The 26,441-nt window shown below is 35.5% G+C and overlaps 1 protein-coding gene across 2 annotated transcripts in view; it reads right to left on the reverse strand.

The window, feature by feature from the left end:
* Window positions 1-26,441, reverse strand: part of LOC150085009 (SANT and BTB domain regulator of class switch recombination) — a 103,737-nt gene that overhangs the window by 37,298 nt on the left and 39,998 nt on the right. For both annotated transcript variants that reach the window (XM_090375712.1, XM_090375710.1), the window contains exons 5-8: window positions 20,868-21,094; window positions 13,847-14,000; window positions 9,160-9,225; window positions 5,572-5,724 (exon numbers count right to left, since the gene is read on the reverse strand). In XM_090375712.1, coding sequence (XP_090231838.1) covers window positions 5,572-5,724; window positions 9,160-9,225; window positions 13,847-14,000; window positions 20,868-21,094 — 600 coding nt within the window. The remainder of the gene's footprint in view (window positions 1-5,571; window positions 5,725-9,159; window positions 9,226-13,846; window positions 14,001-20,867; window positions 21,095-26,441) is intronic.

The following is a 26,441-nucleotide window of genomic DNA, read 5'->3' on the forward strand; positions in this document are numbered from 1 at the left end:
TGTCTCTCGACTGTCGAAAACCACCGGACCACACATCCAGCTCCAATCACTTTCTTGCCCCAGCTACTGCTAATAAACATACCGATGTAATACCACATAACCCTGCTTTTCAATCACTTTCAATTAACAGTATAATTTCCACCAGGCCTAATCTGTTGAGGTGTTCAAAAGCATCTACAAAGAGATCAGCACTTATGAAAATTCCCTTTCAACTCACCCTTAGAGTTTTCTACCAAAATGTCCGGAGCCTCCGAAATAAGCTTGAAACTCTCGAACAACTCTTGTTGTCCAATAGCATGGATGTAATTTGTCTATCAGAAACATGGCTTGAACCTGACCAGGAGTCAATAGCCTATGCTGCGGCTGCTGGTTTTTCATCGTTCTTCACATCAAGATCTCAGTCTAGAGGCGGCGGTGTTGCCATCTTCGTCAAGGATTCCAACCTGAGATTGGTGCACGTCACATCTAGCAACTCCTTATTTTATGAAGCAATACTCGTGACTGTGAAGTTGAATGCCTGTTTAATTGATTTAGTGGCAATCTACATTCCTCCAGCTCCAGATACTGCAACAATTGACGATGCTACTAGCTGGATAATGAGTAAGTTACACCCTCCTGCTACGCACATTCTCTGCGGCGACTTTAACCTTCCACCTCACCTGAGCCCTCTCCTTCAACGACTAATGAACAATCTCTCTCCATCAAAGTTCACGATTATCAATGAGGAGCCAACGAGAGGCGCCAATTGCCTTGACTTGATTCTATGTTCTGGAATTTGCAGAGTCGACATTCCACCAGAAACGTCCTTCAATTCAGATCACGACCCAATTGCATTACTTCTTGTTCTGCCTATGCCCAGCTTCAATTGCCGTAATACTGTTGAAAAGAAAATCATATTTTCTCCGAATTTTCTGGATCCAAAAAAGTGCCTCGAGGCAGCGCAGTCTATTCCATGGCATGTGCTTGATGGATGTGACCCAATCCTCGCAGTTGACCTAATCACCAGATGGATAAATACAGTCACCCTCTATGCATCAGCCAAAACCGTACACATTTCCCCAAGAACTAGAGCTTGGTGGACCAAAGATCTAGCGTGCAGTTTCCACAACAAGCAGTACCTTCACAGGCAGTGGAAAATCTCTGGCACAACCCAAGATCGAATCCTATACTCCAGAGCAAGAGCTATGTTCAACAGACTCAAGGCATCAGCAATAAAGAGATACACCGATACTACCTTGTCTAAAGGAAAAGCGCCATACTCATCAAGACACAGTTGCATTAATTCAAATCTTGATCTAGATAACTGGATGAACTACATTTCAATATTCAAAACCAAGTCCGTTTCTGCCGAAATCCCTCTCCAAAACTCTCAATTTGCTGCTACTGATGACCTGTCCATAATTTCCATCACAAGACAGCAACTGATATATGCAATTAACTCCCTGCGTCCATCTAGTACCGCAGGCTGTGATAAGATACCTCATTTCATAATTAAATGCCTTAGCCCCTATATCCTAGATGCATTACTCTCAATCTACAACTCAGTTCTTTCCACACGAGTTTTCCCTGCTCAGTGGAATGAATACTCTGTGAGGCCACTACCTAAGGTTAAAGCACCAACAAGCCTAAAAGATTTCAGACCAATCTCAACTTCTTCCACCCTCCTGAAACTTCTAGAAAAGGCACTCCTTCCAGCATTAAACAAACAGCTGATGCCACAGAAGCTGAAACAGTTCCATTTCGCAGTCGAAAATAGATCCACCATAACAAACCTCATGGCCGCACAGATATCAATTCTTCAAGCCTTCGAAAATAAATCTGAATTAGCTATAGTGTACGCCGATATTGAAGCTGCTTTTGACAGTCTAGACGTCACAGCCTTTCTCAGTCTTCTACAATTCTTCTTCAGGATTAATGGAGACCTTCTAGCTTTCCTCACCGCCTTATTGAAGATTAGAAGTGTCCACCTCACTTTGAAGAAGACCCACTTTACAAGAAAAATCAATGCAGGAGTCCCACAAGGTGGTGTCCTGTCTGGCCTTCTCTTCTCAGCCATTCTGATTCCTTTTATGCGTCTTCGTGATGATGCTATAATATATGCCGACGATATAAAGTTTCTGACCTTAATCCCACCGTCTGCAGACCCAATGGCAATTACGTCTTCCATCACAGAGAATTTGACCGACCTTTCAACTTACTTGAAGATGTTTGGATTAAACCTTAACCCTTCAAAATCTGCAATAATGATATATTCATTGAAACACCAACCAACAATAATTCAACCTTCAGTTTTAGGTACTCTCATCCCAGTAGTTACCTGCCATAAGGATCTCGGTATCTATTTTGATCCGAAGCTGAAATTTAATGTTCACACGGAATACCTCCGGAAGCGATTTAACACCCTACGCTGGAGAGCCAAACAACACCTACTTCATTCCAATGATGCCGCAACCACTACCAGATATCTTCAAGCCACTGTTTATCCGGCTATTTTACATGCAGCTGAGATCTGGGCATCTACGTCGCCCTCTCTTCAAAAACCGGTGTTCTCGTGTGAATACTGGACCCTGAAATGGGCCACAAATAAGCATCGCCGACCCCCTCAATTGAGAACAACTGACATGGCTGAGCAGCTAAATGTACCCAGGCTTCCGAGGTTAATTGACAGCAGGCGTTTAATGACCTCAGTAAAAATGCACACAGGAGTGATAAACGCCCCAAACATCTGGGATTTCTGTCAGTGGCACAATCCTCCGCCATCCTTGAGGTCAGAGCCCACACTAACCCTCAAATACAACCGGCTGAAACTGTGTAGTCGGTTCTTACCTGCCCAGGCACTCCCCAAAATTCAGGCACTGCTCCGTCTTGGAGTCGACCTACAAAAAATGGCTACCGACTACAAATACCGTCACATGCTCCTCGAGTGGATTACATCGGTGGAACTGGGATAACTTCCTCCATATGACGTTCAGTCCTCATATTTTCATTATTATAATTTCATTTTTACATGTTTAATTTGTGTAACTAATAATTTCCATGTAATGGTAAAAAATGTTTTGCCAATTAATCTCAATATTATAATGTAAAACTCCTGGCCACGTCGCCATGATGAGTATTATTGTCTCTAGTACATGTCCTGTACTTATCAGCAATAAAGAATTTATTTATTTATTTATATTACAGAAAGGATAGACAGGATAGGAAGGGAGGAGGGGTTATGCTATTAGTTAAGAAACACAAAATCCAAGGAAGCGAAGCCAGTCGACATTGCTGGACAGTGCAGTGTCGAGTCAGTTTGGTGTGACATAAGCATAGGGAGATCAAAATTGAGAGTAGGAGTGTGCTATAGGCCTAATGACTCTGATGAGTATAATAAGAAACTGTACAGGGAAAGAGTGGACCAGTAAATCAGAGAGTCTTATAATGGGGGATTTTAATTCCCCAGATATTGACTGGAATTTGTGGGTTGGTCACTCACGCACTAGCAAGGCTTTTTTGGATTTGTTGGATGATTGTTTTCTACATCAGCATGTTCGGGAGGCAACTAGAGAGAGTAATACTCTTGATTTGATTATCAGTAGTGATTCTTCATGCATTAAGAATCTGAAGATAAAGGAACCACTAGGTGGCAGTGATCACAGTGTGCTGAAGTGGGATTTACTCAAAGAGGTAACTACCATCAGGGGTAAAGGGAAGGTTTATTGCTTTCGTAAAGGCGACTTCAATGGTCTGAGACAGTATTTAAATTCTATACAGTGGGACCAACTGATGATGTTATCAACAGCAAATTCAAAATGGGAAGCATTCAAAGAACTTATCTTGGAAGCTACTAGGCTTTACATACCAACTAAGAAACGTTATTCAAGGTTTAGGCCTAAATGGATATCAGATGAGCTGATGAGACATATGGCAGAGAAGAAAATGCATGGGATACATATAAATTAACACGTGACACAGAAGCCAATGATAGATATAAGTTGATCTGTAACCAAGTTACAAAGGAGGTTAGGCAGGTGAAGGCAGATTACGAGAAATCTTTGGCAAGGGATGCAAAGAAAACAGCAAAGAGTTCTTTACTTGTGTAAACTCTAGAAGGAAGGGGATGAATCAGATTGGTCCACTTGATATCAATGGTTCAACTGTATAGAGGTGTATAAAGCCTTGAATGGTTTGAGCATGCTCAATGCTGATGGGATTCTTCCTCTTGCTCAGAATAATTACCTGAGAGGGCATAAATTCAAATTGAGGAAAGACAGATGTAGGATAGATGTGCGGAAATTTGCCTTTAGCCAGCGGGTAGTTGATTGGTGGAACAGACTTCCATCCCTTGTTGTGGAAGTTGATAGCCTAAATAAATTTAAGGCTCAGCTGGACAGGTATTTCGAACGAACAGAGGGGTGAAGTGGAAGTTTTTTTTTTTTTTTTTGGCTGATGCTGCATAAGCTTGCTTTCTTGCATCATATGCCTCTACTAATGCTAGTGCTAATGTTAAGAGGAAGAAAATTACAAAAATCTACATTTTTATCAGATTAATAATTCTTGGAAACCCACTTAAATGGTCAGTTGACTTAAATAGTCAGCTGACTTGCTTCTAATAAAATCATATACATACATAGAGATGGACAATCTTATGAAATTAATTTGGATCCTCTAGAGGAACTTGCAAAACTGATTTGTAAGCCTAATATACACAAATTACTTTTACATGGGCTTATATGCCTTAGATACAACATATTATCATAATGATTATTATTGATTATATACTGATTATTATATATATAATTTGCTTGTGTCCCTCTGTCTATGACACTCTTTGAACTTGAAAAACTCAAAGACTAAACAAGCTTTTGACCAAATTCCTTTTGCAATAGATTTTATTTAGTAAAACTGAAATTTAAAAAAAAAAAAAAAAAAAAAACCAAACGATTTTTGGACAGATTTTCTTTTGACCTGATTCCTTTTGCAACAAGCTTTATTTATCAGCGGAACTAAAATAAAAAAAAAAAAAAAAAAATCCAAAAAACGTTTCCGACCAATTTTCAAATCCTAAGAAATGGTTTAGCTCCCAGTGAAATTAACTTACCATTTACTTTGTAGAGAAGACAATTTCTTAACTTTTGTCATCACAATCAACAAATCTCAGGGTAAGACTTTCAAATAAAGTTGACATTTTTGCTCGTGGACAACTTTACATAGCAGTTTCCAGGTCCTGAAAATTTTTGTGCAATAACTGCAATTTTTTTTAAAGGACAATATAGGTATACATGTAAAAAATTACCAAACTGCATTTTTAGTCATTTTATTACCCAAGTCTGTCCCACTGACACCTTAGCTAGCAGTGAAGGGAGCTGAAGGAAAGGTTATTTCGATATTAATTTTTACTTCATCTCAGAAACAGCAAAATTTCGCCATGGAAATTCTAGTATTACTATAATGCTTTACTAGAATTTTGAAATTTAAATAAATAGCATTTAGTTATTTATATAATCACAACCAATTATTTTGCCAAGCTCACATTTTACAACTGCTAATGTTAATAGAAATATCCATAAAAATAATCGATTGTAATACCTTTTTGATTTGCAGATGAATTGTGATTTCAGTCTCATTGCAAAAACTTTATTGCAAATAGAACATTTAAATATTCTAGAAGTTCCTGAATACCCCTTTCCACAGGTACTTTCTGGTCTCAGTAAGTTATCAGTTAACTTTTTATACATCCTTCTGAAATTAGAAACAGAATATGAACAAAACAATCTAGACTATCTTAGCAAATCTAATATTATTAACTTTCGCTGCTAAAGCCCTCTAAACAAAGCAGTGCTTTCTGTATAATCATTTGTGGCAATATAAATTCTACTGTGGTTGTGTGCAGTTATTGTCAACTACTAGTTAAAGATAGAGAAATGTGATTTATCACTGAAGTTTTTTGTTAAAATTTATTGATTGTTTCTCAAATGTTGAGTAAATGACATAATGATATAAAATCAGAAATTAACAAAACTGATTTTTTTTTAACTAGGTGATAAAACTTTTGATAAATTAATTTTAGTTTACTGAAACATGAGTTTATATATCACTTCTTTGGCACCGTACCAAATCTAAAATCAACAGACTTAATTTCAGTTGGACATTTCAAAACATCTGTCTTTCATTTCTAAGACAAATGAAACAGCAGTCAATATGTTATCAAGTATTTAATTTGTTACCTTGAAAATGAAACACAAAGATATTTAGAAACACCAGCTAATTGAATATGTCTATTGATTTTAGATTTGGTAAGGTGCCTAAATGATATATACACTTTCATTTTGCAGCAAACTAAAATTAAATTATCAAAAATTACATGTGTAAAAAAAAGTGTTTCATTTCATTAATTTCTCAAGTGATGCATGCAAAAAACAGCTCTGTAATATAGATCTGAAAGACTTCTATATAAAAATATCAGTAATAATACACTTTCTTGTATTTCATTTTGGAATGCTTCCAAACTCATCAAACAGCAACCTCAAATTTATTACTACCTATAGAAACAGACTGAGGGAAAGGACTTTTTTTTTTTTCTCTCAGCCCAATCCTACTACTAATCCATTGACACCTCCAAAAATAGTGGCCTTAAGTATAAGACAGTGCATTACAACAGGCTGTACAATGTTTATACATGTTCCACAAACATATGAGCATTTTAGGTATGCTACATAATACACCTGGCAGTGAAAGTATTAATAATGATAATGAACTATAAATAATAAAAAATATATATATTAAGGCTAAACTACATGATAAAAAAATGCTTTTCCACATGAAATTAAAAGTTTAGTTCATGATACAGTATATTAGTAGACAAAGTTATCTAATAAAAGGACTACAGGATACAATGTATTTGAAGCAGATAGCTTTACATATAAGAAGGTACTTAGCTTTGTTTTTTTTTTTTCTTTTGTTTTCTTAACAAGGCACAAACAGTACCTTGAAAAAAAAAACAAAGGTAAGTGCCTTTAAAGTAGAAGAAGTTGTATGCCTAACTACTCATATAATTAAGTTCCTAAACTATTACTCGACTGGTTTTGTTTTCGGATCCATGCTGAAATCCTATCGTCAGACCAAAGCTAGTAGGAACAGAATCAATCAGCTAAAAGTTTTGATCCTAAGTAGGTAGGATCCATACAACTTCATGTATGGAGCATTGTCATAATGACACCATAGAAATGGAATTTTTTCAATTTATACAATAAAACGTCAGTAATTTGGAATAACCGGGGGAGGGGGGTTAGTCTGAATTAGTGAAAAGTTCAAATACAGAATATAATACTAGAAATTTTAAGATAATGTTTATATGGAAAACAAAATTGAATATAAAGAGTTTAAAATCAAATATAAAATGAGTATCATATATATATAGAAAAATTTTTACGATTATAGAATTCTATTACAGAATTAGAAATATGGGCAAACACACAAGACTGTGTAATACCAGTCTTGTATGTACTGAATACTGAAATTAAATGATTTGTTTCAGACAGGTTAATACCTGTCTGAAACAAATTAATTTCAGTTTAAAATAATATCACAGAAAATGTTTTTTCAATAAGTACCAAAACTAAAATTATATCCTGTATATCTACACCACCATACTAATTGATCTGAGAAGCTGGCTTTCTGATATCAGGATGACTTCCCTTTTATGCAAATAAAATGGTCACACAGTGCAAGAAGAGCTACCCTGTCATAGTGGCATTATTAAAGGTGAACTATGGGAAAGGCATGCATCATCAGTGACCTCACAAGAGGCACAGACATAAGTGCCCATGTAACAGTGGTATCATCATGAGGAGTGGTGAACTTCATTCATGTACTGACAAAGACAGTGCCTAAGGTTTTCAATCAATAGTTACTGCGGTAAAATCAGCAATAAAAAGAACAAGTTCTACAGAAGAAGATACTTTGTGACTGGACCGTGGATTTCTGGCCTGCCATGTACAAAAAAAATCAAAAGGCAACATTGCAAATAACACGAAAACCTTCAATGTTGGATGTTAGGAACCCATTTCCACCAGCACAGCATTCCTCAGAACAATGTTATAGAGCTACATGCAGCTCTATAACAATTTGCAAACAGCTCATGTATAAGCAGTACAGACCCATTTAGAGTAGAATAGAAACAATGGTCACTGGAATACTATAAAAAAATGTAATTTGGATGGAAAAATCATGATTTATATTGTTTAGCACTGACAGATACAGGGTGTTGGGAAAGTCACTATTCAATTCGCAAATGCAATCACAATAACTGGGCACTTACTAATTATTTTATGGCACCAACATAAAAAAAAAAATAAATGCTAGCTCATTCGGATTTTCAACACTCTACTATATATAAATAAATTAATACACACACATGCTGTGCGTATTAATTACCCCTATTTACACATGTTAACACAATATTAACCCTATTTACAAATACAAAAATTTATTGCAAGACAACATACAAAAGAATGTTCTTTTGTTCATCAAGTAAGGAAAATCTACCAACCTTTTACTTACTTCCTACAATATTTAATATGTACTTTGATTTGAAACTCTGCAGAAGTACAAATCTTCTGCAATACTTTACTGAGTATGTTTCTTCAATCAACCATAATACTGCATCACAAATGCTCTCCTTCAGATTACTAATAGAGAGAGAAGAGAGAAGGGCAGAGGGAGGAGGAAAATAACCTAATCCAACAAAAAACCAAATAACTAAATCTAACAAAAAAAACACAGCAACCTTGAATGGGGAGGAAGGCAAAGAAACTGCATGGACATCCAGTTATTAGATAGCTTCATAATGTGCATTTTTCAAAACCAAAACACTACAGATTACTTTCCACATCAAAATAACACAAAACACACTGACCTTACAACTGTTCAATATTCTTTTGGGAATTAACTTTCCTCATACATTTTAATAAGCAACACTTGATCTTACGTTTACAATATTGGAATACAATAAGATGAAGCACTGTTTACGAAAAAAACTTTGAAGAATTTTCTTCATTCTGGTCCATAAAATATGTTCTGCAGCATATAGTTGCCTCGCAATAAATTTCAAAAGTTGTAAAGTTCTTTTATGACAATCCTGTACAAAATGACATTTAATAAACAAGACAAACTTACGACTTTATTTTATCCAAAGGATCGTCAAGAGCCTCCACTTCATTATGAGTAAACAAAGCTGTTATCCTAAAGTGAAGAGCAGTTTCAAAGTTAAAAACATTTCTACTTGTTACAAATATACTGTTTGAAAGTCATCATGTAGAAGAAATACTCAAAAACTGTACCCTTGATTCCACAATACTGATGCAGTTTTAAATGGTTTATTGAGTTCTTCAAGTAAAAATTAGACAAAACAACTTAAACTTATTGCTTACCAAACAATAAGCCCAATATACAAAGAGTCCAATGAATAATATTGCATTCTTGTTTCAGATCTAGATTTGGTATCCATTATCGACAAAGTTCGGCAGGTAACAGGTCTACTCCAAGTGAACTTGGAGGAAATCTGTCACCTCAGAGGAGACATGTTACTTGTTCGACTTTGTCTTGTTAACTGATACCCAAAGTTAGATCCAAAATGTTGACAAGAATGCAAAGAGCAAGTCCAATATTAATATATTGGACTTGCTTTTTGATAGGAAATAGGTTTAAATTTTTTGTCTAATTTCTACTTCAGAGATTCAATAAGCCATTTAAAACTACAGAAATAACGTGCAGTCAAGTGAATAATTTTTTAAAAAATTTAGAGAATTTCTACTTGCTTAAAACAGGTTAGAGATTTTAATTTGTTAGCTAATTATTTTAATGAGACCAAATTAATTTCAAGAAAATAAAAGAACAGGTATATAATGTATAATTTTCATATTCAGTAATCCTTTATACTGTAAACTGCCATAGTAATTGTATTTCAATATGTTAAAAAATGTTTATTTTTTTAAATATCCTATATTAATCCATCAGCAGTCACTCAAGTTGAAATCCCTCTGTGTGTGCAAAAATTTGAAAAGTCAGCAAAAAATAATTCAAAATTGTTCATTTTTTTATGCCACCTGTATTTTACATTTTTCTGAAAAAAACTGTGAAAAATCCACATTCTATATTAAAAATATATTTTTAATTAATTTTTGAAAATTTAAACTCCCTTTAGACCTGTTGGCAAGCGAATGCAAATTTAAAACTCCACTCTTCACCAAACACTGTGATTAGATGAATGCTTGTAAGTAACTGGAGTGCTCGCTGCATGAAATGTGAAGTGTGCATGCATAAACTGATTCCAGATAATGCATCAATGTTATGAAACTAGAGGGCATCCAACTGGAGGAAAGCATGCAGCAGTAAAATGAACTACTATCAATAACACATGTAAATCAATGACATGTAAATCAACACATGCATATAATCAGGTTTAACTTAATCTTGAATTTTCCTAACTGCATGGTAATTAGCAGACATTTCTGGAATTTTCTGCAGATAATTCAAAAAAAAACATTTTTAACAACATTTTTAGGAGTTTCAACTGTGTGGATGGAGTAGATGAAGCACAAATTGCTGAAATATTGCCAGGGTCAAATTGACTCTGTACTACTAACACAGGGATAAGTTTAACAGAGCAAATTTTGTAAAACATAAAAGCATGTAAAACAGAATGATTTTCGGAAAATAAAACAGGTCAACACTGGTATAATTAAAAACAGAAAGCTATCAAAGAATGGCTTTTCATAAATTTATACAGATGGATAATTTCATTCCACTTAAGGATTCCATTCCTTCACGAAGATATAAATGAAATTTGAATCTTGTTCTCAAGAAATGCTATGAAGATAACATTAACTGTAGTACTGAAGACAGCTAATCAGTGATGAAGCAATAAGGGGAGGTTTCAAATGCATAGCTGGTGAGTTGCATGTCTCTCATAGCTATTTTTTCTTGTAGAGTCATTTCAAGTGAGGGTTCAAGTACAGTAAAGTGTTCAGTCATATCTAATAATAACATATGCTATTGTGATGTTCTACATAATAGCATATATCTATTTTTGCATGGCAAACCAATGGCCACATTCATTTTAAACCCATTCATTGAAACTGTCATTAGTGTAACATCAGCAGAAATACAATACAGAAAAATTTAACTGATATAAAAATAAAAATTATCACTCTCCATTCTGAATTTGAAGGTTAGGTCATCACAAAATAACTTCTGGACCTGATTGAAAATGGTAAATATTCGATATGAAAGAGCTGACACACATCATTAAGAATGCAAGGATGAATAATTTGTAAAATAAACAACCTACACTATGTTCAATGAACATAATAAATCTAGAAAATTGAAAATTAAATTAACAAAAATAACATAACAAAAATATTAAAATAAGGATCACAAAGCACTCACATTTGCTATGCTCTTCTTACCTTTACTTTATGTTCTTCAGATTGTCAACATGTAAGTTGTGTACCTTGTGATCCTTACCTTATTATTTTTACATTATTTAACACGTATGAAAAGGAAGCCAAAGAGTTGCAAAACATTTTATTTATTTTTTATGTAATTGTTAATTAAGTTTCTAAATTATTATTATGTCCAACAACCAATGATGTGTTTATTTTACAAAATGACAAATACCATATATCGTGACATACAAGTCTACCCAATATACAGGCTTATTTACATTTGAAAATTTTTGCTTAATCGCATATTAACTGTACAAGTCAATCACAGTTTTTCACAGTTATCTTTTGCATTTCACATGTTGGTGTATTACAGTAAAATCTTCATTAAGTAACACTGTCTGCTTTTAAAAATTATTTATGTTCTGCCTTAAAAGTTTATATTGTAGCATTTTATTACACTACACAGTAAACTGTAAAGAAAGTTGTAGGTATATATACATATATATATAATTATTGATAAAAAAAGGAAAGAAAGAAAGTTAAAACGACAATAACTGTAACTAATATTTATGGGTCTATAGAATATTAAGGATAATATAAAAAATTTTTAGAAAAAGTAAATCAATCCAATAATAATACCATCAGGGACCTAAGAAACGCAAAAAAAAAAAAAAAAAAAAAAATTATCACTTTTTACCGACAATCTAGATGACTTCAACTGGGGCCAACCACCCAGAATGAAGGCAAAAAACGACAAGATGTTCTCTGTTTCTGTGATGATCAATATATGCTAAGTAATTTAAATCTAAACCAAATATAAACCAGTATAGGCCAAATATAAATCGAATGATGATAAAAGTTAAGAAAATTTAGAAATACTGGAATCAAAGGTAAGAAATATAAGTAAAATATAAATGTAAGCATATATTAATCATCGTTGACCCGACAGACCGTAATTTAATGATTAAAATAAGATTAAATATATAATACATACTACATATTGACCGTATCTAGGACATAATATAATAGTCGTCAAAATAATATGTGGTGCCCCCTATGTGATGGATACAGTAAAAATAAATAAATAATTAAATTAACGCATAGAGAAACATGCAGATAGTAAGAAGAAAAACTACATATTGACCGTATCTAGGACATAATGTAATAGTCGTCAAAATAATATGTGGTGCCCCCTATGTGATGGATACGGTAAAAATAAATAAATAATTAAATTAATGCATAGAGAAACATGCAGATAGTAAGAAGAAAAACTAAAGGAGTAGGAATAATAGAACGTGAACTCCACAAAGGCGAAAAATAGTGGTATAGATAAGAAATAGTTTCTCCTACGTCCTCAGATTGCCCTAATAATTTCGGAGAAATAAAAATAAAGAGTGTAGGACAGTTTAAAGACATTACAAAATAAAAGTTGTGGCTCGGGTATGCCCGGGCTTTAGTTGCTAATGCTCCTAAAAACCAAATCACAACAACCTGTATATAATAATTTATAAACTGTTTTTGTCTAATGAAGAAGACAAAAAAAAGTCTTGGGCTTGAAATGGTGAATAACAATGTATATGTATGTAAAAATGTATATGTAATAAATTGTAAATATGCTGGCATTAATTCAGTTCATTCTGAATTGAAGGCATCTGAACTTGTACACTCGTGTACAAGTTTATCATACAATTTTAGACAATTTTTTAATGCTCCAAAACTAAAATTGGCTCGATGGTTTACTTATACACTGGAATATGCATGTTTGGGTCTATTTGTGCAAAAGTAGAGTTTCCATATTAAAAATCCTAAAATGAAGGGGCAGATAAAACTGATCAACTTAAAGAGACTTTGTCTATCCTACTATGCTCTTGAATATGAAAAATTAGTAGCCACTACATACTGTCAAACATCACACTGAAATTTTATTAAAACAAATGTTTTTCTTTGTTTTATTGATTTTTTAAAAAACCAAAACTTTTTAAAGAATGTTATGATTGGTGGTTGGTTTGTTATTAGCAATTTTATGGGGCATCAGCATCTAAGGCTATTGTGTGGCAAGTCTAAAGGTAATAAAATATAAAGATATAGAATGTTATGATCATATGAATTAAAGTTTAAATCAAATATTTCTTACAGTGAATTTTTGATGGTAAATTTTATTTTTATAATTTAATTATATTTTCTAGTGCCTCATAGTTAACAAAAGGACGGGAACTGAAGAATAATTTTTTTTTCTAGAACTACATCATTTTTAACAAGAATTTTCTTTAATTCAATTAATAAAAGCAGGCTCCTTTACCTATTAATAAAGAGCAAAGTTTAATCTATTTAATATAAAATGATATACAGAACTAATAACTATCCTTTGAAATATAAACAGGTCTGTGGCATACTGTTAAGTGTGCCACATAAGTTACCTTGCCAGCAGTGAATCATTAAGAGCAGTTATAGGACAGCTGGTTTCCAATATAGACGACATATTCTCATGGCAATATTCCAAGCATTCTTCAACAAGTGGTTTCATCTGAAGGAATTCTGCTGATACTAAAAGATGGATGGCATATTTTGAATCTACAATGGAAAAATAAAGTTTTAATTTCTCTACAGTTGAACACCTTTTCTTTTTTTTTTTTTTTTTTTTTTTTTTTAAATATAAGCTGTCCATTAATAGCTAAACCTTTTATATATCAAAATGCTAGTATTTGAGTTGTGATCAAATTCAACTACTATAAGTTTAAACCCTACTCCCCCAAACTGCAGAAATGTAGGGGGGGGGAGACATCCATTTTACATTCTCAACTGGTTCGTGAATTTTTGAGCATAAGGTGCATGAGCATAGAATAGTAATTTTGTATACAATATTACTATCAGAATATGCATCGAAGGAACAGATTATTTAGTTGCCAGATTATCTAATGCTCCAAAACTAAAATTGACTCAAAGGGTGACTTATACACTGGAATATGCATGTTTGGGCCTTTTGGTGTTTTTATTTATCTCTTCTCTGTTTTAATGCACTGGTTAGATGAAGATTTCATTCCAGGTCATAAAAATTCTTACAGCACCAAATGCTTTAAAATGAAAATACAGTAACGTTTACTACATGTAACTGCATTTTATGGCATGGTGTAAATTGTTACATTATGAGATTACCGTATTTCCCCATGTATAAGATGCTCCCATGTATAAGACGCACCTTAATTTTGGGGCCCAAAATTTGAAAAAAAATGTATTACATAAAGTTATTGAACTCAAGTTTTATTCATCATAAAATTCATACAACTCCTCATCACTATCAAAACTCCCATCCATTAGCTTGTCCTCATCTGTGTGAAGACAGTGACAAATCACTGTCTTCATATATTGTCTCGTCCTCAGTTCCATCTATGGCATTTGAAATGCCACACTTCTTAAGTGACTTGACAATGATCTCAATCTTGATATTATCCCAGGATCTTTTCACCCAGGTACAAACTTCTCCTATAGTTGGTTTCTTCACTCTTCCTGCTGGTGTCAAATTATCCCCAGAAGACTTCATCCATTGGTTCCATTCGTCTCTCATGGCAGCTTTGAAGGGTTTGTTAATGCTGACATCAAGTGGTTGGAGCTGGGATGTCAAGCCTCCAGGTATGACGGCAAGTATTGTTTTTTGCTCTGCAGCAATCTTCTTTGTGTTTTTTGTTATGTGTGCCCTGAACTGATCAAGCACCAATAGGGCAGGTTTGCGTAAGAGCCCACCTGGTCTCCTGCTCCAAACTTTCTCAAACCAGATCTTCATCCCATCCTGATCCATCCAACCCTTGTCATGAACGTGGACAATCACTCCTCGAGGAATGTCTTCTTCTGGCATTGTTTTGCATTTGAAAATCAGCATAGGAAGAGGCAGCTTGGTTCCTTTGACACAACAAGCCAGAACAACTGTATAATGGCTCTTTTCATGTCCACTTGTCTTCACAGTTACAGTTTTCACCCCCTTCTTATCAACAGTTCTGTTACTTGGGACATCAAATTGAAGGGGGACTTCGTCCATATTTGCAATCTGTCCCAACTCAAACTGATGTGTCTTCTGACACTGAATGACAAAACGATGAAATTCAAGGACCTTCTGCTCATAGCTTTCAGGCATCTTTTGGGCAAGTCTGGTGCATGTATGCATGCTTAGTCCATTCCGTTTCATGAACCTGAAGCACCAATTGTGTCCTCCTTTGAAATCAGTAACTTCTTTTTCATCAGCAATTCTTCTTGCCTCATGCTGAACCATCTTTGTGGACACAGGAATTCCAATTGCTCTTCAATCCATATCTTCAATTCCCTCTCTAAATCAGGCCATTTTGCTGACTTGCTTCTCATGGCCTTCTTCTGCCGTGGCGTTTTCAGTAGTGTTTCTTCTTCCCGTAGCCAGTCTCGGATTGTTTTCTCATTTGGAGGAGGACCAAACTTACGTTCAGCAGCACAATTTCCATTCACTTTTGCAAACTGGATCACTTTTAACTTGAATTCAGCACTGTACGAAAATCTTTTCTGAGCCATTTCTGGGCAGAATGTGGCAAAACGTAACCTAATATACCGGTAACGAGCGCGAAAAAATGAGCGCAAAGACAACAAGTGCGAAAAAGCGGGAAATGCAAGTAAAAAAATCTACAACTAATGTATAAGATGCACCCAGTTTTTAGACCCCAAAATTTTTCGAAAAAGGGTGTGTCTTATACATGGGGAAATACGGTATCTCTTATTACTAGAAATGACTGAAAATCAATTACTAGCTGATAATCAGTGACGAAGAACTCAAGAATCTCCCTCTCTCACTGATTCTTACCATTGGGTGGACGTAAGGCATTTCCTGGACACCAAAAATTTTTTACAGCTTTCATAATTGACTGAAGTGCTCATACACAATGATTCAGAAACTTTCATCCAGTTATATGTTGTTAGGTGGACTATCTTGTCCTTTTATGTGTTTTATAGGTAGCAGAATTTACCTAGTAATGCAACACCCCAATACTGCATCACTTTTTATTCCGTGCAAATCGTGTTAGTTACAATTTGTGCGTTCTGTTAAAAAATGCTTATGCATGCTATAGAAATTCATAAAGAAAAGAGAAGATTATCTTGGAAACAAATGCCTCTTGAAGCATTTCTGAAGAAGACTCCTTGTGCAACAAAACAACAAGTGCTGCGCCAATAATGAGTGATCAACAAGTGTACATTTAGTTGATGATGATGAAGAATAAACTTTAACATGTGTAAGTCATAAATAATTTCTTTATTATTAATAATGACCGTATTATTATTGATTAATAATAATGGCTTTATTATTAATAATGACCGCTATTAAGTCTTGAATAAAGCATATATTTTCTTTCTTTATTATTATAATTTGCTTGATTTTACAGGCTACGTTTTCATTTCTTTGGATAAATCAACCATTGTTTAAACACAAACTAATTAACTAACTAATTTCATTGCTGAAAACGTAACCTCCATTATTAACATTATGTCTATGGGAAATAAATTCCCGCTTTATGAGTGCACGCTAGGAACAAATTAACTTGTCAAGTCGGGAACTACCAATACACTGAGTTGACAAAAACATGGTTGTTATGTTGTTATTTGGTTTTTAGGAGCATTAGCAACTAAGTCCATATTGCTACGGGGATATACAGTGGTCATTCCCTGACCTTTCCGCATTTGGTGGTCACGGGCTCAAACCCCGGTCTAATCAAGAAGCGTGTGCTACGCACTGCTGCTGCTCTGCCCACCTGGCTACAGAGGCGCGACAAAAACATGGGATACCTACCTGGTAACAGGTAGACCCACCTTTCGCCCAGATAAGGGTTGTCACATGGCGAGGCATTGAGTCTGCTAGTTTGCAAAGGCATTCCACAAGTATTTCCATCCATGCTTGCTGTACAGCTGTCCATAATTTCATTGCATTCCTCGGTGGAGGATCCAAAACTTGAAAGGACCTTTCCACAGCTCCCAAAGATGCTCCACAGGGTTCATGCCCTGTGAATGGGGAGACCATTCCATGGTGGTAAAATCTGCAGAATGCTCTTTGAACCATGTACTAGTCATCACTGCTCGGTGGGGAGGCTCATTGTCCTACTGGAAGAGTCCATTGCCCTGTGGGTGCACGATGACCATGAAGGGATGCAGATGCCCACGTAAGATGGACCATTCAGAGATGCATCTAGACGTACCAGAGGTTCCAACATGTGACAGTTGAACACACCCCAGACCATTACTGACCATCTACCTGCCTGAACAATTCCTTGTTGACGTGACAGGTGCATAGCTTCATTCAGTTTCTGCCAGATATGTATCCTCCCGTCTGCTTGAAATAACTGGAAACGGGACTCATTGGACCAGGATACCCGTCTCCAATCGTCCAAGGTCCAGTGCCCATGTTCTTTCGCCCAGTTGGGGCATAGAGTCCTGTATTGTGGTGTTAGCAATAGGACTTTGGTGGTTAGCAGCTAATGATCGCCTAATGGTCTTGGTGGTGACATTTCTGGTACCTCCCTCATTGAAGTTGGTGGTGATTTGTGCCACTGTCGTTCTCTGATTGGCTGAAACAATTCGAGACAGATGTCGACAGCCACGTTCATTCACCACCTTTCTCCACCCACAGTGCTGTCCACGATGAGACATTATTCCGGAAATGGCGTATTCCCGATACACTCTTGATACTGTTGAATGAGAATAGTGAAATTTCTGTACCACCTCCACGATAGAGTGACCCATGCGTCAGACATCCACTATAATCCCTCTTTCAAAGTCAGTTAACTCACGATGTTTATCCATATTGACATCGAATTACCATCTATGTGAATGCAGTGTACCTATATACCTGCAAAGCAGTGGGTTCATTCACTAGCAAGAGGGGGGTGACAGTGTTGCATTGCCCAGGAACCAGGTATCCCATGAATTCTGTCCTTTCAGTGTATTGTGTACAGGTCTGAAAGCCTCACATTAAGGATGTGGATCTGCTGGAATGGGTGGGGGCACAGAGAAGGGCATCCAGATTGGTGAAGGGAACAAAAGTGTGCTCTTACCTAGAAAGGCTTCAGTCCTGCAAACTACAGCATATCAAGAGTGGCACCTGCAAGGTGATCTGACTGAGGTGTTTAAGGCCTTGAATGGATCGAGTAAGCTGAATGTTAATGGCATTTTTCCTCTTGCTGAAACTACACATATGAGAGGCATAAATTTAAGTTTAGGAAGGATGGTTGCAGAAGAGATGTGCAGAAGTCTGACTTCAGTCAGTGATTGGGTGATTTTTGGAACAGGCTTCCATCTGTTGTTGTGGAAGTGAATGGTCTGAATAAATTCAGAGAACTAGAATATTCTTGAAGAGTATGGATGGGTGAAGTGTGTAGTGCATTTTTTTTTTTTTTTTTTTGGGTGATGCTATATAGCTTGCATTCTTGCATCATTTGCAACTACACTACTAATAAGTATATTCATAGAGGGCCTTATTATTACATTAAATTATTGAAATGACAGGTGATATAAGGTTCTGAAATGACGTAAACATGCAAGCAGCACAGTGAAAAATTTCATATTCATGACATTAATAGGGTTTGATAATATGGATGAAGTACTAATCTCAGGGCTGACAGTAAAAATTAAATGAATTTGTAAGTTTATTAATTTGTGTGCCAATAATATAAAGAATATTCAGATTATCATCATTTTCTACCATGCCCAAATTAATTCACTCTTAATCAAACTTGGAGTAATTTTCATCCTTATATTGCTAAATTTGATATTTCTTCTTAAAAGCATTACTTTGAATTACAGAACTGAATTATATTTGAGAAATATAATTCAGTTTCTAACAACTGCTTGCAATTTGCTAAGATAACTGATTTATCAGTCACACATATTAATCCAAATAAAGAAGAAAAATTCAATGATTTTGTGAAATTAAAATATTAGTATTAGTATTAATAGTGGCAAATGATGCAAGAAAACAAGCATATATAGCATCAACCAAAAAAAAAAAAAAAATCCCATTTCACCTATCCATGATAGGTGAGATGCGATTCCCTTCCAATAGTTTGTCTAGTTCTTTGAATTTATTCAAACTATCCACTTCCAGAACAATGGATGGAAGCTTGTTCCAGCAATCAACCACCTGTTGGTTGATTCTGCAAAATATTGTCTATACTATTTTGTCTCTGTACTCTGCAACCATCCTTCCTGAATTCCTAACAGGGTCTGTAATTACTCATACCCTTTGATCCTCCTTTGTGAATTATGGATACAAATGCACATCTCCAGTCCACAGGGATCACCCCGTGAATCCACGGATACTATCATAATTATGGCTAAGGGTTTGATTGCCTCCTTTTTTTATTCCTGCCTCCCTTAATATAATTGGATCGATCTCCTCCATCTTGGGTGCCTTTTTTATGTTCAACTTCAACAATTCCTCTTCTGCTTTCCTCTCAGTTATCAGAAAATCATTCAGCTCCTTGTTAGAGTTGCCATCTCTAAAGAATTCTTCTTGTGTGAACATAGATGCAAAATACCTATTCAGCCTGTCAGCAACCTGGGCAGGTTCATCAATGGTTCATCAAAACCATCAACATCAAGTGGACCAATGTGATTCAACCCCTTGCTTCTACTGTTAATGTAAGTAAAGATGCCTTTGCTACTTTTCTTGGCATTCTTTGCCAGAGACTTCTAGTAATCTGCCTTGCCTAACCTCATTTGTGACTTGATTATAGACTAGTTTATATCTACCACAGGCTTCTGTATCACCTGATATATATGCATCCCATGCATTTTTCTTTTCTGCCAAGCATCTCAATAGTTCATTTGACATATATTTAGGTCTAAGCCTTTGTTATACCATATGGAAGAGATAGTTGCAAGTATCCCCAGCATACAAACAAAAAATAAAATAAGAATTAGAAAATTTTCAGAAATAAATAAATAATCAAAGACCTGGATCTACTCAAGAAAGTAAAGTAGTAAGGTTTCCTACTTAAAGCTGGTATAATTGCTACAAGAAACAAACCAGAAAACCCCCCACTCTGCCTAACCCATGGGCAAATATAGACCCACCAGAAGAAAAAACCTAAAAAGAAAGTTTATGGAAACCATAGCAAGTACTATTTCAAGAGGCATCAAGCCCTGTGTGAAAATTCCTAAATATTCACATTTCTCTCATAGCTTGCTAACAGCAAAAGAACCACAGATACCCCAATGAGCAATCGCATGCTTCTAATTCTTAAATTTTTTCTTGTATGCTGGTGGCATTTGGCACTTCATCTTCATTAATGGTTGTAGTTGAAACCACCTCTTCAAGTAATAAGAGTTTTAATTTCATAAAAACTAATTATGCCACATGTAATGAAAAAATTCAGTAGTTTTTGAAAACAGCTCAAAAGATGATTAACTAGATTAATAAATATTCTTATTATTTACCAAATGTGAAGGCCTCCTGTGGTCCACTTCCTCTTGTAATATAAGCCATAAGTTTCTTGAAAACTGATAAATCACAATGAACGGAAATTTGTACCTCTCCTTCAGGCTGCTCTGAGTTTACGCACTGATCAAAATATGGCATCTCTCTTGTCAAAAGTTCCCAAGAGCATGAAAATGTTTCCTGAGTACCTCTGGCATCATCCAAAACACAAATACTAACTTCTTTCCTATATTGTTTATAAGTTTAAGTTTTAGCATAAGATATAACAGTCTATAATTCAAAATTGATTATTACTAACTACTCAAAAAGAAAGTTTATTTCTTGAGTATGCAAATTATACATCTGTTTGCTTACAAAAGTATCCAAAAATATAGGATTATAACTGCTATACATTACACAGGAATGGATACATTACATTCAACCTGTGCACAGCTATACATGTTAAAAATGAATATCATAAAGTGGAATTTTATTAATTTTAACTTATAGGTTTATAATTTATTTATTTCAAATGCATTTCTATTCAGGATCCTTGGATTTGACTTGCTAATAGCCCCCGGCCTTGAGACTGACTAACTCAAGATACTGAAGAGGAAATCCACGACTACTATCAGCTGGTCTCGAGAACCCCCACACACTCCACTCAGTACAGCCTTGCACTCTTGCTAACATGGCTACCGGGGGGCCCCAGGTTTATAATTAAAACATGCAACAAAAAAAGGTCACAAACTTCTAAAGATATTAAATACATGAATACTATATATCAGCAGTTTCCATTTGATGGTTGCAAACCCCCAGGAGTTAACAACAATGTTTCATGGGTTTGCACTAAAAATTCTATGATGTCATCTTTAATTTTTATTTAAAAAATTTATTGAAAATGTATACTTTGCATGAATCCAGATAAATCTAGAGTCAGCATTATTAAAGACAATAATGTAATGCATGTCGGTGAATCTTGAATCGGATGTATCTCAAAATTTACATAAATTTAGAGATAGCACTGTGTGCAGAAACTCTACTTACATAACCTGCAAAATTTTATAATGCTTACTTTATCAATAATATGGGTTTTCCTCACTTTTTTTTAAAATGAAGTATGTCAATAGTACAATGTTTAGTAAGAAATCAGATGTATTCAGTGAGTTCGGTAAAATATAAAATAAATATATAAAAGTTTTATATTTAAAAGAGTAAGAGATTACCTCAATCTTTTGTGTAGAATGCTTCCACTCGATGTTCTCCAAATATAAACGAATAAAATAAAATAATTTTATTTTATTCATTTATATATGGAGAGCATCGACTGGAAGCATTCTATGCAAAAGACTGAGGTAATCTCTTTACTCTTTTAAATATATTGTTACAACGTAAAAGTTATTGAGCCTAGTAGCTCTGTATTTTTTACAAATAAAAGTTTTATAGAAAATATGTACTTAGTTAAAGCTTAATAAAAAAAAAGACAGCACTCATCCCAATAATCCGTTATGGTTACATGAATTATGAAACAGTAGTGTGAGAAATCTTTGATCAAAACTAAAATCAGAAGTTAAGAATCGTGATTAAGAAAGCATAATTTTAAAAACTTAGCCCAGAGGAGGGAGAGGTGCACCACATCATCCTCTAGTTGTCAATTAAGTTAAGAATCGTGATTAAGAAAGCATAATTTTAAAAACTTAGCCCAGAGGAGGGAGAGGTGCACCACATCATCCTCTAGTTGTCAATTACAATACTGTATAAATAAAATATCCTAAAATTAAAAAAGGAATAAGGCCAATAGTCGTCAACGACGGACTTTCAATAGATTCATCTTCAGTTGGCGTTAAAATGAATAGCACAAGGTTATTGTGGATCTTAAGTTCCCGAAATGTTTTACTGCACATATGGTACTGTGTTTATTTATACAGTATTGTAAATGACAAAGAGGATGATGTGGTGCACCTCCCCCTCTGGACTAAGTTTTTTAAATTATGCTTTCTTAATCACAATGCTTAACTTCCGATTTTAGTTTCAATCAAAGATTTCCCACACCACTGTTTCATAATTCATGTAACCATAACGGATTATTGAGGTGAGTGCCGTATTTTTTATTAAGCTTTGACTAAGTACATATTCCCTGTCGTGAACTTCAGCATTTTAAGCTTTTGCTAACTCTAATCACAAGTTTTATAGAAATAAATTTTATATAACATAAATATTTTCAAATTATAATAACTATAATGGATCGTTGATTGAAGACTGGTAGGGGGCACTGACTCTCTTTAGAAAATACAGCTGCGAGTTACAGGCTCCGAAAAAAACGATAAGTGTTTGCTTTTTATTTACGTAATTGTTATTTTATATTGTACTTAATACGTAGTCTTATAGTTCTAATTACGCTGGTTATTTTTATTTTAATTTATATAAACAGTTTTCGTAGATATACGTAATACTTTATAAAACTGTTATTTCATTCAAATATTGCAGACATTGTTTTTGTATATAGTGATAGGGAATTCAAATTTTTAATTGAGGTAGCTAGGTAGCTCTAACGTATAATTATAGAAACAGTAATATAATTATAGAAACAGTAATACGCTTCACTGTTTCTATTAGATAGCATAGTATTGACATTTAATTTATTGATTTTATTAATTTAAAGTATCATGCCCCAAACTAGAGCAGCAAAACAACGGGCACAAAGTGGCAGGAGTGCTGTGACTCGGGGGAGAACTGAGGGGGGCGATTCTCCAACGCATCACAGCCTAAAAAAATGTGCAACTTGTGAAATGTTTGCCGAACTATCTGGAACGGAACATGATATTGCCATGGGGGATGTCTTTGTGTGTGCGCGATGTAAGGAGCGTAAGGAAATCAGGCGACAACTCAGCATTGTTATGGGCCTATATGAGAGTTTGAAGGACATGGATGCCCTCGAAAGATCTAAATTGAGGGGCCCATCAGGCTCTCAGCTGCCCACATCAATGCCAGAGCTTGCACTTGGTCATCTTGCAACACAGAGGCAGCCCCCAGGGCAGAATGCGCTGGTCCCACAGGAACTAGTAGTTGGTGGTGACTCTATTGTCAGGGAAACGGAATTTTTTTCAGCCTGGATTTTTTTCAGCATTTTTTTCAGCCTGGACTGTACTTGTTAACAGGAGAGACTGCTTCTACAGGGATGGGATACACTTAAATAGAAAGGGTGCAAGAATATTTGCTGATGCTATCGAGGCAGTGTTGGGTGGGTCGGAAAACTGATAGCTTGGGGGGATACAAGGACTAATAGTTTAACAGTAGCCGTAGGCAGAGGTGAAGGTGATTCTTGCACAACTTCTATTAGAATAAGTAGCGACCTGGAGCAAGGGGTGTTGGGGGTTTCAGGGACGGGTGGCAGTCATCGTGAAACAGGTGGGTATATGGGATGTGTTAGAGTAACTAGGAATAGGAGCATGTATACTTGCATGTATACCAATGCTAGAAGTATAGTAAATAAATTTGATGAATTTGAAGTGTTGGTCAAGACATCAAAGGCGGATATTGTTGGGATATCAGAGACATGGTGTCACACTGATATAAGGAATGCAGAACTGGAATTTGGGGAGTACAATGTGTACAGAAAGGATAGACAGGATAGGAAGGGAGGAGGTGTTATGCTGTTAATTAAGAAAAACATAAAATCAAAAGAAGTGCATCCAGTTGATATAGATGAACAGTGCACTGTTGAGTCAGTTTGGTGTGACATAAGCACTGCGAAAGTAAAAATAAGAGTAGGAGTGTATTATAGGCCTAATGACTCGAATGAGTACAATGAACAATTGTACAGAGAAATAGAGTGGGCTAGTAAATTGGAATGTCTTATAATGGGGGATTTTAACTTCCCAGATATTGACTGGAACTTGTGAGTTGGGCACTCACACACTAGTCAGACTTTTGTGGATTTACTGGATGATTGTTTTCTGCAGCAGCATGTTCGAGAGGCAACCAGAGAAAGTAATACTCTTGATCTGGTTATCAGCAGTGATCATTTATGTATTAGGAATTTGCAGATAAAAGAACCACTAGGTGGCAGTGATCACAGTGTACTGACGTGGGATTTACTTAAAGATTTAATTACCATCAGGGGTAAAGAAAAGGGTTTTTGCTTCCGTAAAGGCGAGTACAGTGGTCTCTGACAGTTTTTAAATTCTGTACAGTGGGATCAACTGACGATGTTACCAACAGTAAATTCTAAATGGGAAGCATTCAAGGAATTAATCGCGGATGCTACTAAAAGTTTCATACCTATTAAGAAATATTGTTCAAAGTTTAGGCCTAAATGGTTATCAAATGAACTAATGAGACTCGTAACAGAGAAGAAAAATGCATGGGATGTATATAAATTATCAAGTGACTCAGAAGCCTATGGCAGATATAAGTTAATCTGTAATCAGGTCACAAAGGAAGTTCGGCAGGCGAAGGCAGATTATGAAAAATCCTTGGCAAAAGATGCTAAGAAAAACAGCAAGGATTTCTTTACTTATATAAGCTCTAAAAGGAAGGGGATGAATCTGATTGGTCCACTTGACATCGATGGTTCGACTGTTGATGATCCTGCTCAGATAGCAAACAAACTGAATGAGTATTTTGCATCTACATTCACACATGAGGAATTATTAAGGTTTGAAAATGGCAGAAGGTTATCAAATTGTAGCAAGATACTTAATGATTTTGTAATAACTGAGAGCAAAGTGGAGGAGAAATTGTTGAAGTTAAACATAAGAATGGCACCTGGGGTGGATGGGATCTATCCAGTTATATTAAAGGAGGTGGCAAAGCAACTAAGCAAACCCTTAGCCATAATTATGAGAGCATCCTTGGACTCAGGGGAGGTTCCCACCGACTGGAGATGTGCAAATGTATCCCCAATTCACAAAGGGGGATCGAAGGGTGATAGGAGTAATTACAGACCAGTTAGTTTAACTTCTGTTCCGGGTAAAATAATGGAGTCGCTGGTTAAAGATGCATTGCAGGATCATCTAGACAAGACTGCAGCAATAATTCAGACACAGCATGGGTTTGTTAAGGGAAAGTCTTGTCTGACAAATTTGATAGGATATTATGATGTGGTTACAAAAGAACTGGATGCAAAAAATAATTTTTATATCATATATTTGGATTTCAGGAAAGCTTTTGACACTGTTACGCATGGAAGACTGGGTGCTGCTCTTCTTGGGTGCTGCTCTTCTTGGACTAATGTTATTAGTGGAGTCCCACAGGGTTCGGTGTTGGGTCCACTGTTGTTTTGTATATTTATCAATGATACTGATGAAGGTATATCAGGCTTAGTGTCGAAGTTTGCAGATGATACAAAGGTTGGCAGGGTTGTTAATGACAGTAATGGCAGTGTGCTACTGCAACAGGATCTAGATAATTTGGGCATATGGGCTAAGAAGTGGCATCATCATCATCAGCCATTTTCAATCCACTGCAGGATGAAGGCCTCTCCAGCAACTTTCCAGTTCCTTCTGTTTTGAGCACTGGCCATCCATTTACTACTCAAAGACTCATGAATTTCATCTATCCATCTCCGCCTTTGTCTTCCAGGTTTTCTTCTA

This window comes from Mastigoproctus giganteus, chromosome 6, assembly GCF_048544385.1.
Source record: "Mastigoproctus giganteus isolate SK-2022 chromosome 6, ASM4854438v1, whole genome shotgun sequence".
Classification (NCBI taxonomy): Eukaryota; Metazoa; Arthropoda; class Arachnida; order Uropygi; family Thelyphonidae; genus Mastigoproctus; species Mastigoproctus giganteus.